This window comes from Lethenteron reissneri, chromosome 11, assembly GCF_015708825.2.
Source record: "Lethenteron reissneri isolate LAM-NWPU_2019-01 chromosome 11, ASM1570882v1, whole genome shotgun sequence".
Classification (NCBI taxonomy): Eukaryota; Metazoa; Chordata; class Hyperoartia; order Petromyzontiformes; family Petromyzontidae; genus Lethenteron; species Lethenteron reissneri.
In genome coordinates, this window is record NC_083789.1 from 6674768 (window position 1) to 6688139 (window position 13372).

Here is a 13372-nt window from a genome sequence, read left to right on the forward strand (position 1 = left end):
CCACCTCGGAGAGACGCGGCGGCCGAGCTGCGACTACAGATGGCTGTTGATTTCATGATCAGCCCCATCGGCCATCCTCGGACCCGCGGATAAGACACTGGTGGAAGAGAACCGTCACTCGGCTGAGACGGATTGCCCAAGGATGCAAGAGTCGATCGGTTGCATTTGGTTCATTCACTTGATTAGGAAGCCACGGGAGTTATGCATTTTTAAATCATCTAGATTGAAAACGAATTTCTTTAGAACTGCTTTTTGTGCTTAGTTTGTTGTCCTTCCTCTGAACCCTTCCCAGTAGCATGGCTGGCTACGCACGGTGTGAAAGAAGTTAAACATACATACAACCTGCACACTCAGATCTTAATGTCTCTGCTTAGCATCTCAGCGAAGCCATTGAGTGGATATTCCATTTAATTGGGTTCTGCGTGGAAGACCTCCGTACCACACAGATGGAGCGATGAAATAAGCTCGTGCGCGGGAGACTGGTTAACCATGCTGGTTTATGCTCCTTGATGAGGTCAGCAAGGTCATACGATACGTTCCATGTCCTAGAACGTATGGCCACATCGCCCCGTGTCCTGTAAGAATTCGGTTAAGTGCTGTCCATTCAACCGTCAAAGGCGGTCACCGCATCGCGCTGCACTTTCAGATGCGCTTCTGCGGCCGTCTGGAACGCTCTTGCTTCCGATCTTAGGAAGCCACGGGAGCTATGCGCTTTTAAATCATCTAGATTGACAAACTCATTTATCTAGAACTGCTTTTGTATGTTTAGTTGTCCTTCCCCCGCAACTCCGATTAGCACGGTTGGCCACGTACGATGCAAAAGAAGTTCTACATACATACATAGAACAAGCAAGGGGACCTCTGCTGTTGGGCCAGTGACGGTGAGGCGTTGGTTCTTGACGTTTCATGCGCCCCACGATTCCGTCCATCTGGATAATGGGTTGGTGCCAGTTGCGTGCCTAACCAGACGTCCCATTGATCGGCTTTTCCCATCACACGAAGTCAAAAAGAATGGAACATCAAGAGGTCCATGGTTGTTGGCACGGTGGTCGTGGGGGCTTGTGGCCCCGAGATGGGGGCGGAGAGTTGGTAGTTGGAGCGAGGGGGTGTGGGAAGATACAGCTGGGTTTGGGAACGAGGTGGGGGGGGGCAGGTGGAGGCAGCTGGGTGGGTGTGTGGGTGGGTGGGTGGGTGTGTGGGTGGGTGGGTTTGGAGAGGGTTGGGCTGACAGGGTGGTATCTTGCTCCCTTCGCCCACCGCGTTGGCTCCCTATAAAACCTGGACCCCGGCGGTCAACCGGTCACTACTGCCCGCGCGGTCCATCAAGGCCCCACATTTTGCAATCAGCCACTCGGTGAGTGAAATCACACACACACACGCGTGTGTGTCTGCACACATCCCACTCACACACACGCAAACACACATCCACCCATCACACACACACCTATATGCACATCACACACACACACGTGCAATAACACACGTGCACACACCCGGTACCACTGCATCGACGGTTAACACGTAGCAATGTGTCCTATTGGGTGACAGGGATAAGGAATTGCATGCATAATGGCTCTCGCTTAAATGCCACCACATCTCAATGAGCCTCACACCCCATGCACGTCTGATTGTAACCATTCCACGGTGATTAAATACATGGCACGAACATTGATTGATTCAATGGGTTATTGTTTGTGAAATGTGTTAGAATGACATGGATAGTTGCAGTCATAAAAGCTTCAGTTGATTCACAATAGTTATGCCGGCAGTAATTAAATTGTGGCATCAGCAATGTGGCAGCGATAGATGACGCCGATGCTACTGGTGCGATTTATGATGATAATTGCAATGAAGGTGGTCATTTCAAAATTACAAATGTTGTAATGGCACGTATAACAAAACGTAAAAATTCGATCGCGATAAGTTGTGATTTTATGCAGTAAAGTGATTTACAGCAACCAGCATTTACACGAATTGTTTAATTGGTTGTTTTCGCTAAACACAGCTACTGTACTTGAATCTAAATCTGTGATCTATGATTTAAATGACGAATTCGATTATGCGAATATGATTAAATAAAGTGGCACAGTATAATGTACTACCTCTACAATAATGAAGACGCTGTAATTTGAACATTTAAATAACTTTAGTTAAGTTCACAAAACCCTTCCTCGATCCACTGCTGGATGAAGGCCTCCCATGCCGTGTATGTCATGAGGATTTGTTTGACCATACTTCACCACTCCGGTCAGTGTGGGTTGGTGACAGCAGTGGTGGAGGCGAAGATGCAGGAAGGGCTTCAGATGCCACTCAGAATGGTGGCCGTGGCAGCGAATCAAATTCGCTTTTCAGATTCGTAACACAATGCGCGCTAGCCGCTGTACCACCACTCTCTTAAGAGGGGAAATACATGGAAAATGTTTAATGATATAAAAATGCAACGTAGAACCGGTAGCACTGTTCCAAAAACGGATCTGATATATCTCTCTCTCTAATGGCTCTCTGGAGACCTGCACGAAGCTGGTGAAGCCCTATTAGGAGTTGGCAACATTATTTTTAGCGTCCCGTCTTCAATTATCCCTCGCGGATTCATTTCAGCCGGCTCTATCCGGGACGGTGGCCCGAGACAACAACAAAAAAATCGTGTTGTACCCGGCACACCACATCCAGTAGGAGAGGATACCTTCCGCTATGGCTCGTGGCCACTTTGCTGTCACGTGCCTACTCCAGAGGTCCATAGCGTGCAGCGAACGCGGGGAATTATTCAATGAGAACCGGGTCCCTTGACCCCGCACCCGTGAGTGAATTCAGTATCGTATCGTCGTCAATAAGTCGTTGAATTCAATCACTCGTTCAATCACTTAATCGGATTTAATTCAATTATTCTGTTATTTTGTAGACCCCGGGTGGGGAATCTCCCTGAGATACGTCTGTGATTTAGAGGAACCGCCGTGAAATACCGTCATAAGTCATATTAAATAGCAACTTTGACGGAAGAATGTGAATTAAGTTTACAACATGAAACTTAAAAAAAAAATTGTTAAAATGTTCTTCAACAAAAAGCTTTCATTATTGATGTTGTTGAACTAACATAGAGATGATTGATTAATAATTATGTCAACCAACTGCTGGATGAAGACGTCCCGACGCTGTGCCAGTCGGGGGTGTTGTTTAACCATACTTCACCACACTGGACATTGCCGGTTGGGGAAGTGGGGGGAGAGAGGCCCAGGACCAGTTCAGCTCTCACTTGCCACTGATGTTAGCCGTGACCGGAAATCGAACTCATTAAATATCCATAATCTGTCATGGCGCAGCGCGCTGACCGTTGCGCCACCGCTCCTCCGTGGCACATGCAGAACTTTAACGAGAGACTAATATTTGTTAATAAAAAAACAAGTAAGTTCCGTCTATGATCCCACATCCTTTGCTACCCGCCTTCACACCAAACGACCGGCGCGAACGGCACGGCGTGAGAAGGAAGCCTTTATCCAGCAGTGGATCGAACAAGGTGCCGCGGATTTTCTCGGGTTTATTATTTATTTGGACAAAAAATCCTGTGGCGAACAGCTGTTAGAGCCGTCACAGTAGAAGAGGGGGGGGGGGTGTGCCCCCCCCCCAATACCTCCACTCGCCCCCACTCAGCGACGTTCACATCAAGCAGGATAAGTTTCTGATTCCAATTTCCACTTACGTTACCTATGGCTGGGAATTGAACACTCCGCTGATCCACACACATACAAGAATATAAAACTTACACACGCCAATATTCACACATACTCCGATACTCACACGAACACATACTCAAATTCACACACACACACCAAAACTCAAACACACACCGTGTTTCTCTCATTCACACTCCAATATTGTCGTACATCCTCTAACTTACACACACTTACTCCGATATTTAAACACCCCAACAAATAACACACACACCGATACAGTACTCACACACACACCAACTACACAGACACGCACACCAACTAACAATACACACACACACTCACTCCGCTACTCACACACACACACCAACTAACAATACACACACACTCACTCCGATACTCAGACACACACACACACCAACTACACAGACACGCACACCAACTAACAATACACACTCACTCCGATACTCACACACACCAACTACACAGACACGCACACCAACTAACAATACACACTCACTCACTCCGATACTCACACACACCAACTACACAGACACGCACACCAACTAACAATACACACACACACTCCGATACTCAGACACACACACACCAACTACACAGACACGCACACCAACTAACAATACACACACACACTCACTCCGCTACTCACACACACACACCAACTAACAATACACACACACTCACTCCGATACTCACACACACACACACACCCTCTCTGTCTCTCACACACTCAATTGTCTCTCTCTCCCTGCCCCTCTCCCCGTGTGCCCCCCCCCCCTCCCCTCCCCTCTCGAGCAGGTGTCGTGACCTGTCCAGAAATCAGCCATGTGTGACGACGAGGAGACCACCGCACTCGTGTGCGACAACGGCTCGGGTCTGTGCAAGGCCGGGTTCGCCGGAGACGATGCCCCCCGCGCCGTCTTCCCCTCCATCGTGGGCCGGCCCCGCCACCAGGTCAGTCCCCCCCACCAATGCCTCTCGCACCGAATCCCTGAATTCTCCATCATCCCTATCAATTGCCCACTCCACACACAACGCCACCCACGTCGAACGTAACTACCCCCGCCCACTGCAGCCCCCCCCCCCCATCCTCCCATCAATGCCACCAACCTCCCCGTAAATCCCCACCTACCCCCCCCCCCCACTCTCGACATATGCCACCCACACACATTTATCCAAACCACCCCCTCCCCGCCACTCCAGCCCCTTCCACCCTCACCACCCCCCTCCATCAATTCCACATGCCCCCATCACCAACCCAACCTCCACCGCGCCGCCATCCACCACGGAACAATTCCATAGCCTCCACCCGCATCCTCCACCCGCATCCTCCACCATCCACCAGTCGTCAATGCAATCTGACCCGATAGCCCCCCAACTCCCTCCCATCATCTAACCTCCACCACCCCAGCTGCCACCCCCACCCACCCTCCACGCCACCCATCACCCATCAATCAACACTACGTGACACCTAAATACGTGCATTAAATAGGACATGCGATTATTGTAACACTGTAGCATCATCATATTATTGTAACATCATCATATTATTGTAACATCATATTATTGTAGCATTATCATCATATTATCGTAACATCATATTATTGTAGCATCATCATCATATTATTGTAACATCATCATATTCATCAGCAATGGTGAATGACCCTTCCGCAAACGAAAAATTGCCTTGAGAGTCAGTCGGGGTTTATTTTGTGTCGGTGTCGTTCTTCCTGGCTTAAATAAATGATGTTTTAGTAGTCGCATCATTGTCACATAAAAGTGGGGTGGAGGAAATGGCTAAATGTCAATGACATAACCAGACACAACACGCCTCCTGATGGTTTCTGTCGCACCACGTAACACATAAAAGTTTAGTTTTTTTCTTCAAATCAATCATCCACGCGGCCTTCTGGGAGTGCATCCGAATGATAATTTCGTGTTAAAAATATCAACGGGCTCTCTAATCTGATACTAATTCAAAATCATGATCCAACTTCCCAGAAGGGTTTGATTTGCAACCAAAGTGTAAATAATGTGTTGCATAACAGGCACATTTAATGATAATGACGACGACGACGTTGATGATGATGATAATATGGCATTGTGAATCGTCAATCTGCTCCAGAGGAGACCGACTGAGAGCGCCGATTTTAAATGCTTGCCTTACATGCTCCGACTGCTCGCGATTCCAAAATTAGCCGACGTTTCTCAACGTCCCTTTATAAGGGAGTAAGAAGGCAACTGCATATGTAGCTGTCAATCACCAGTCCCCCCCTCCCACCTCTCGTCCCCCATAACCCGAACGCACTCCCCCATCCTCACCCGCTCTGTCACCCACCCATCAACTCCGCCCCCCCCTTCTCACTCCCAATAATGATGCAATTCCCTTGACCTCCCGGTTTTAGCTTTTCAATCCGTGGTACTGTCGAGGCAAGAGCCTTTAGCGAGCACCTGTTGCCGGCAAGGGATATCAATAGAAGCCACGTGGATGAACTGTGCGTGTGCACATTTTCACCGATGATCGGCAAGACCGGCGAAAACCTGCTCGCAGTTGCGGGTGTCGGGGTACCGTGATTACACGCTCGCCCGGTGATCGTCAACTAGCGATGAGACCGATCGCACCGGCGCCGATGTGGAGCCACACTGACGATTCCCACCAATTCCGGGGCCGATACCCAGTTCAACAAGGCGCCCGTAACGCTGCCGCGAGGTTACGCGGTGGGCAATAAAGGGGGGCAGTGCTGCAGCAATCAATTGTTGTTGCTCCACGTCCATGAGCCCACGTCTTCGTCAACTCGGAACTGACCGAGAGTGGTGAAGTATGGTCATATAGCCCCCCCCCCTCGTCCGAGAGGGGCTGTAAGCGATATTGTTGGGGGGTAATCACCCAGTTGGCCTCGAGGCAGAAGGACACCAGCTGAGAGATTGATACCTTACATTAAAAAAAGATGAAACCAACGGTGGAGTTGGCACGTGGCCTCACTGCCGCACGCACGTGTCGACTTGTAAGGGCTGGTAGCTCGAGAAGGGACAGCCACCCGCCCTTAAGTGACCTTTTACCACCAAGCTCGCTCCCCCAACCCCCGTCATCCCCACTCCGCCCCCCAGAACTAAAATTATCCCTGACCCCCACAGCTGTCTCTACCCACCTACCCTCCACTCCCTCCACACCCCCAATTGGAATTATTCACGTCCCGAGAAGACTATGGCGCAAAGGGGCACCACCACTTGCAGACAGAAGCGCGTTTCTACTTTTCCATATCGCGCGCTCCAGACGATGCAGGGTCTTGAGCACACACACACATATATGTGTGTGTTTATACATTTCACACGTGGCAAATGGAATGATAAAACTCGAGCATGCGAAGGGGACAGGACTCTAGTTTCGAACCGAGAGATCAGCAAATCTATTTTTGCTGCACTGCCCCCCTCTCAGCCCCTCGCTAACGGGTGCTGTAAACTACAAAAGTGAAATGTCATCAACATCTCAAAAGCACGGGGAGTACTTGGCAACACGTCTCAGGGAGTTCACCAAATGATGTCCGTAATATTCAATTACATAGGGTATTCATAATTATATTGGGCATTTAAAAGCGTTAATAGGGGAACGTCTCACGGAGTTTCGAGGCTCGCTTTCAGAAGGGGCGCCCGCATTGTAAATACACGATCAATGTGGAATTCGTTTAACGAGCTTATAGCTCTGCTGATGAGACCCAGAAGGTCGAGACCTGGTCCAGAGTTTCATGACTTGGTCCGGCAAGCCTGTTCCGGCTGATGGACTAGAACATAAATCTTATTCGTGCGTTCCGACGCGGAACGGAGTTCTGCGCGTATCGTTATTTAATTTCGATGCGGAGTAATTCTCGACCCGGGGATAGGTCACATCACGCGGGTTGGACACTTGAATTGTTGTACCGTACTGCCACCTCCTGGTCGCTTGATGATGCATAATTGTCAGGACCGAATGTCACGACGCTGAATGACAATTCGGTATTTTTGGCTAAGCCCTTGCGTGTAGAGGGTTAAGACCTTGCGGACCAATGGATACACTAACAGAAATAAAAACAATTTCATTAACCAGGTAAAGCCCACTGAGCTGTTAGCTCGTTTACAGAGGCGACCTGGCTACACGTGACGATGGGTCATCAAAGAGGTTGATACCATCATCATAGTCACACGTGGGGATTTAGAGCAGCACCAAAATCATCTAAACGCGCGTTGATTCTAAATGCGGAGGGCGTCAAACCCGGAGGAAAAATCCACGCGAGCAGCACGGGGAGAGAGAGAGAGCGAGAACACGCGAATCTCAAATATACAACAGGTATCGTCAGGGTCCGGGATCGAACCCAATAACCGTCCTGCGTACCCGGCGCGGGAATAATAACATCGCGTGAATCACCGCGGCTCCTCTTGAACGTTCTAAGTAAAAACTCTGTGTGTTTGTTGTTTCTCCTCCTTCCTCCTCTTGTGGTGCGCAGGGTGTGATGGTGGGTATGGGTCAGAAGGACTCGTACGTGGGTGACGAGGCGCAGAGCAAGCGTGGTATCCTCACCCTCAAGTACCCCATCGAGCACGGCATCATCACCAACTGGGACGACATGGAGAAGATCTGGCACCACACCTTCTACAACGAGCTGCGCGTGGCCCCCGAGGAGCACCCCACCCTGCTCACAGAGGCCCCCCTCAACCCCAAAGCCAATCGTGAAAAGATGACCCAGATCATGTTTGAGACCTTCAACGTGCCCGCCATGTACGTGGCTATCCAGGCCGTGCTGTCCCTGTACGCGTCCGGCCGTACCACCGGTGAGACGACGCTTCACTCATCTTGTTGACGCCAATGCTTAAAATTGCTTCAAAATTCTCGTCTATGCGTTTGCACGGTACCGAGGCTTTCGCCACCGATATTATGATTCGAAACTAGTTTATTTTGGGTCAGATCGTCGTGTGGGTACAATGTCGAGTTGTTTCCTATAACTCTCCACCGCCCGGCAGGGCCAATCGATTCGCGTTGTCACGGGGGGGGGGGGGGGGCAGGGGGGGGGGGGCAAATGTGTCAATTGATTTGCTTTATCAGAAAAAGCGACGGAGCGGGGTTCAAAAGCGAGCACGATTTAGACAATTGCGTACGACGTTTCGCTGGAGATTACAACTAGCACTATCATCATCATCATCAGGTGTTCGTAAGAAGCAGCAGGGTGGCGGACTTGTGCGGTGCTGACGGGTCGCTTGTCACCTGTGCGCAGGTATCGTGCTGGACTCCGGTGACGGTGTAACCCACAACGTGCCGATCTACGAGGGTTACGCGCTGCCCCACGCCATCATGCGCCTTGACCTGGCCGGTCGCGACCTCACCGACTACCTGATGAAGATCCTGACTGAGCGCGGATACTCTTTCGTTACCACCGGTGAGATCCTCATCGTCATCGTCGTCGTCGTCGTCGTCGTCGTGATCATCACTGGATTAAATTACATAATCGTTAATTTGATGAACATCGTCATTATTATCATCATCGTTTCAATAGATTTCACTGTCGTTGGGGTAAAACATCGTCATCATTGGCTGAGATGATATCATTATCCTCGTCTTCATGGACATACGCAGTAGTTCAATATACAGTATATCATCGCGACTATAATTATAAGATGAAGACACATCATTATTATTAATCCAATAAGCATCACCATCACTCATTAGTGTGTTTCCGTGTATACACGTGCGCGTATCCCTGTGTATCTGCGTTGATGAATCGGTGCATCTGCCTGTGTCTGCGTCTGTGTCTGCGTGTCTGTGCGTATACGCACGCACGCGTGTGTGTCTACACGCGTCTGTCGGTGTCTTTGTACGTTTGTCTGAAACCGCACGTGCGAGGCAGTGTCTGTCTGCGCGTCCGACTTTATGTATTTATGTTCGTCCGTCTTGATGTAAATCCTTGACACCCCTGTTTCACTCTCACCACCGCCACTACGATCATCATAATCACCACCACTGCAATGATCATCATTACCATCACTATAATCATTGCCACCACCACCACCACTATCATTTTTACCACCATCACCATCATCATTACCACCACCGCCGCCGTCCCTGTTCCTCCCCCGCAGCCGAGCGTGAGATCGTGCGTGACATCAAGGAGAAGCTGTGCTACGTGGCCCTGGACTTCGAGAACGAGATGGCGACCGCCGCCACCTCCTCTTCCCTGGAGAAGAGCTACGAGCTTCCCGACGGGCAGGTCATCACCATCGGCAACGAGCGCTTCCGCTGCCCGGAGACGCTCTTCCAGCCCTCATTCATCGGTCAGTGGCCACATACTCGCTCGCTCGTTCGTTCGTTCTTCGTTGTAAACCCTCGTTCATTAGTCAGTGACCTGCTGTTTTTTTCATTGAGTCAATCACCCGTTCATCATCGTGGTCATTAAGTATTTGGTATACATCAGCATAGATTAAATGTCCATCATGACCGAAACAAAATGTGTCACCAATTGTGGATTCTTCATGATCACGATCAATTAATTACTTTGCAATCGCCATTATCATTGATCATCAGTTATGGATATCAATGTTGTGCTCACGCAGCACCACGGATCTCCCGTGGAAACAGCCGGGTTACTGGCGAAACGGGACCATCATCCATGTAACAAATCAAAATAAACTCAAACTATTGGCTATAGGATGGATATCAGGCGGCCCGTTTCGTATTGCAGTGCGCTATCCACTGTGCCACTGCTCTCCGCACACAGACGTATACAAAAACAAAAAACCCGTATAGCCTGAACAGGCTCTTAGGGCAAGTGCTGTTAGCGAGCACCTATGAAAGCCGACACGAAACGATGGGTGGTCAACATCACGCCCGGCCGGCTTTGTCTCCCTAGTAGCGACATTTATAGATCGTATCAGGCACTCACCTGAGGCTGATTCGTCCTAGGGGTGGCCTTGGACTGGTTCAGATCATTAATCTCTGCTGTTGTTTGCCATGAGTTAACCGCTAGTCGACCGCCCCCCATAGCCAACACACACACAGTGGTGATCGTGTAGGTAGGTGGCAGGTTTTGCTGCGTTATTGGTGGTCGTGATTGTTAATCGTATGCTCGCGCACACACACACACACAACGCAATCTCACGCACACACAGGCATGGAGTCCGCGGGTATCCATGAGACCACCTACAACTCCATCATGAAGTGCGACATCGACATCCGCAAGGACCTGTACGCCAACAACGTGCTGTCCGGTGGCACCACCATGTACCCGGGTATCGCTGACCGCATGCAGAAGGAGATCACCGCCCTGGCGCCCAGCACCATGAAGATCAAGGTGAGAGATGAGCAGTGTCGCAGGAACACGAACTGAACATTTAATACGAAATAAAGGCGGTTTGTAATCTAGTAGTGTGAAGTTTTGGTGAACCAGGTGAGAGCTCAAGAGATCGGGATGAGTCTAACTTATAAGCGACCCGGGGCAATATGGATGTGGCCTGATAACAATTTGCGTAACAGCGTCTCGGTGACACTTCCGGCTGACATTCACCACCGGCGACGCTACTACAACATTTCGTACCCCCACTCAGTCGCCATCGGTGGCTTCATCCAGCAGTTGATTCATACAAAAGCTGTAGAGTGCCATTGTAATTAACATTGATTGACATTTCCTCGCATCCCTCTGTATCCACACATCGCGCTCTGTCTCCCTGTGCCGGAATTTCTTAACCTCTTACCTCCTCGAGCACCGTGTCCCCCCCCCCCCACCCCTGTCCTCGTATCGTCATGTCCCGTGTCTCCTCTCCCCAACTCTGTGTGCCGTATCTCTCTTCTCCCCGTGTCCCCATGTCCCGGCGTTTCCTTGTTCCTCTATCCCTCCCACCACCAACCACCCCCTCCTTTCTCACCTTCCTCTTTCTTAGCCTCCCCGTCTCTCCGTTTCCTCATGTCCCGTGTCTCCTCTCCCCCGTTCTGCGTGCCGTATCTCTCTTCTCCCCGTGTCCCTGCGTTGCTCCCGTCCACCCCGTGCACTCCCCCAGCCTCCACCCCAAGCCCCGATCTGATCGCGACTCACCTCTCTCTCCCATCGTGCGCCTCTTCCCCCGAAACCTCAGATCATCGCTCCTCCCGAGCGCAAGTACTCCGTCTGGATCGGAGGCTCCATCCTGGCGTCGCTGTCCACCTTCCAGCAGATGTGGATCACCAAGCAGGAGTACGACGAGGCGGGTCCATCCATCGTCCATCGCAAGTGCTTCTAAAGGAATCGAACCCAGACCTTTGCTCCTTGGGGGTTGCAGGCGGCTAGCCGTGTGCGTTCCTCTCATCCGTGTGTGTGTGCGCGTTCTCTCGCCGCTGTACGTGCATGCGTGCATGCATTCACTCATCCATTGCTTCTCCACGTGCATTTATGTGTGTGTCATACGTTATACACTACACACACATATATTATGTGTGTGATATACAGAATGGTGGTGTACTTATGTACATCTGCCCATATATAATATATGCATAGGGACCTTTGTAATATATACCTCTCAGCATACATATGTGTGCGTGTAGTGTTTCAATTATGTGATTCCAGGGAGAGACACCTTTCCCTAAATTATAATGTACTATAGCACAAAGAGATCTTGGGAAAGACATCTTCCCATATGCATAAATAGTATATCTTGTGTATACGTAGAAATCTGAATACAGGTGCTTTCATAGATGTATACACACACATAAATACACCTCTTAACTTGGAGGCAGCTGTATGTATGTACGCGGAGAGAGATATTTTACACGATGTACACACACACATTGGCACACAGAGATATCTGATATCTGAGCTATGTGTATTCGTTGCCGATGAGAGCCACGTGTCAGACTCATCGGCATCGTCACCTACACGGCCGCCACCACGCCTGCTCCTCCCCATTGCAGTAAAGGTTGCGGTGTCAAAACAACATCGTTTAAAACGACATAGAAAGCATAAAAAAACAGCAACAGAGATTAAAAACATCAATCTCTAGACAACATCGTAACGTATCCACGCGTGGAGGAAAAAAACGAATCAAGCGAAAACTTCAGGTGAACTGATAACTACGACGACGTTGATGACAATAAAATAATTATTAATCATCACGATCAGTGTCATCACTCTTTGGGGACATCGTCAACAACGACTTATACATGCGCGCTGCGCTGTGCTGTACCACACACCCACAACGCACACGCGTCACATCTACAGACTCAATGCTGTTGAGCTGCAGGTGCTATGTAAAAAATTAATAATATAAGCAGCAGTCCACGCTATATGCGACGAGATACCTATGCTTGACCCCATCGTTGTGTGGTCGGGTATATGAGTTTTCCACGCTGAGTCCAAGAGCGTGTTTAATTGTTCAATGTGGCCGAGATGCATCACCAAGGGCTGCCGGTAACTGTTATAACAGAGGACCCGAAATGTTCAAGTTGTCGAGCGCGGGGCTGCGACAGAACGCGGTGTAGGGTTCTGCAAATAAACCCGACCTTCTGGTTACAACCCTCGTGTCGGGGTGTGTATGTGTGTGTATGTGCGCGCCTGTGTGACGCTCACAACAACGAGCGGAGCGCCGGGTGGATAAAGCACAGCAAGTTGGCACAGTAGGAGGAGGCACAGGTGGTGCATCAGCCAGTCATCTCGGTCATCTCAGTCAGTCGACCCGTGGTACCTGCTGGGTCTGCT

The 13372-nt window shown here is 49.9% G+C and overlaps 1 protein-coding gene across 1 annotated transcript; it reads left to right on the top strand.

The window, feature by feature from the left end:
• Positions 1-1216: 1216 nt before the first annotated feature.
• On the top strand, positions 1217-13189 carry LOC133341370 (actin, alpha cardiac muscle 2). Its single transcript, XM_061549924.1, has 7 exons — positions 1217-1354; positions 4485-4640; positions 8165-8489; positions 8930-9091; positions 9792-9983; positions 10818-10999; positions 11778-13189. The coding sequence occupies exons 2-7, from the start codon at positions 4512-4514 to the stop codon at positions 11919-11921; spliced, it is 1134 nt and encodes a 377-aa protein (XP_061405908.1). The 5' UTR covers positions 1217-1354; positions 4485-4511; the 3' UTR covers positions 11922-13189.
• Positions 13190-13372: the final 183 nt, after the last annotated feature.

What these genes read in the sequence shown, in the direction of transcription:
- LOC133341370 (XM_061549924.1), top strand. Translation starts at nt 4,512, where the DNA reads ATGTGTGACGACGAGGAGACCACCGCACTCGTGTGCGACAACGGCTCG. An exon ending in TGGGCCGGCCCCGCCACCAG is followed by an intron (nt 4,641 to 8,164) that starts GTCAGTCCCCCC and finishes TGTGGTGCGCAG; the next exon opens with GGTGTGATGGTGGGTATGGG. An exon ending in CGCGTCCGGCCGTACCACCG is followed by an intron (nt 8,490 to 8,929) that starts GTGAGACGACGC and finishes ACCTGTGCGCAG; the next exon opens with GTATCGTGCTGGACTCCGGT.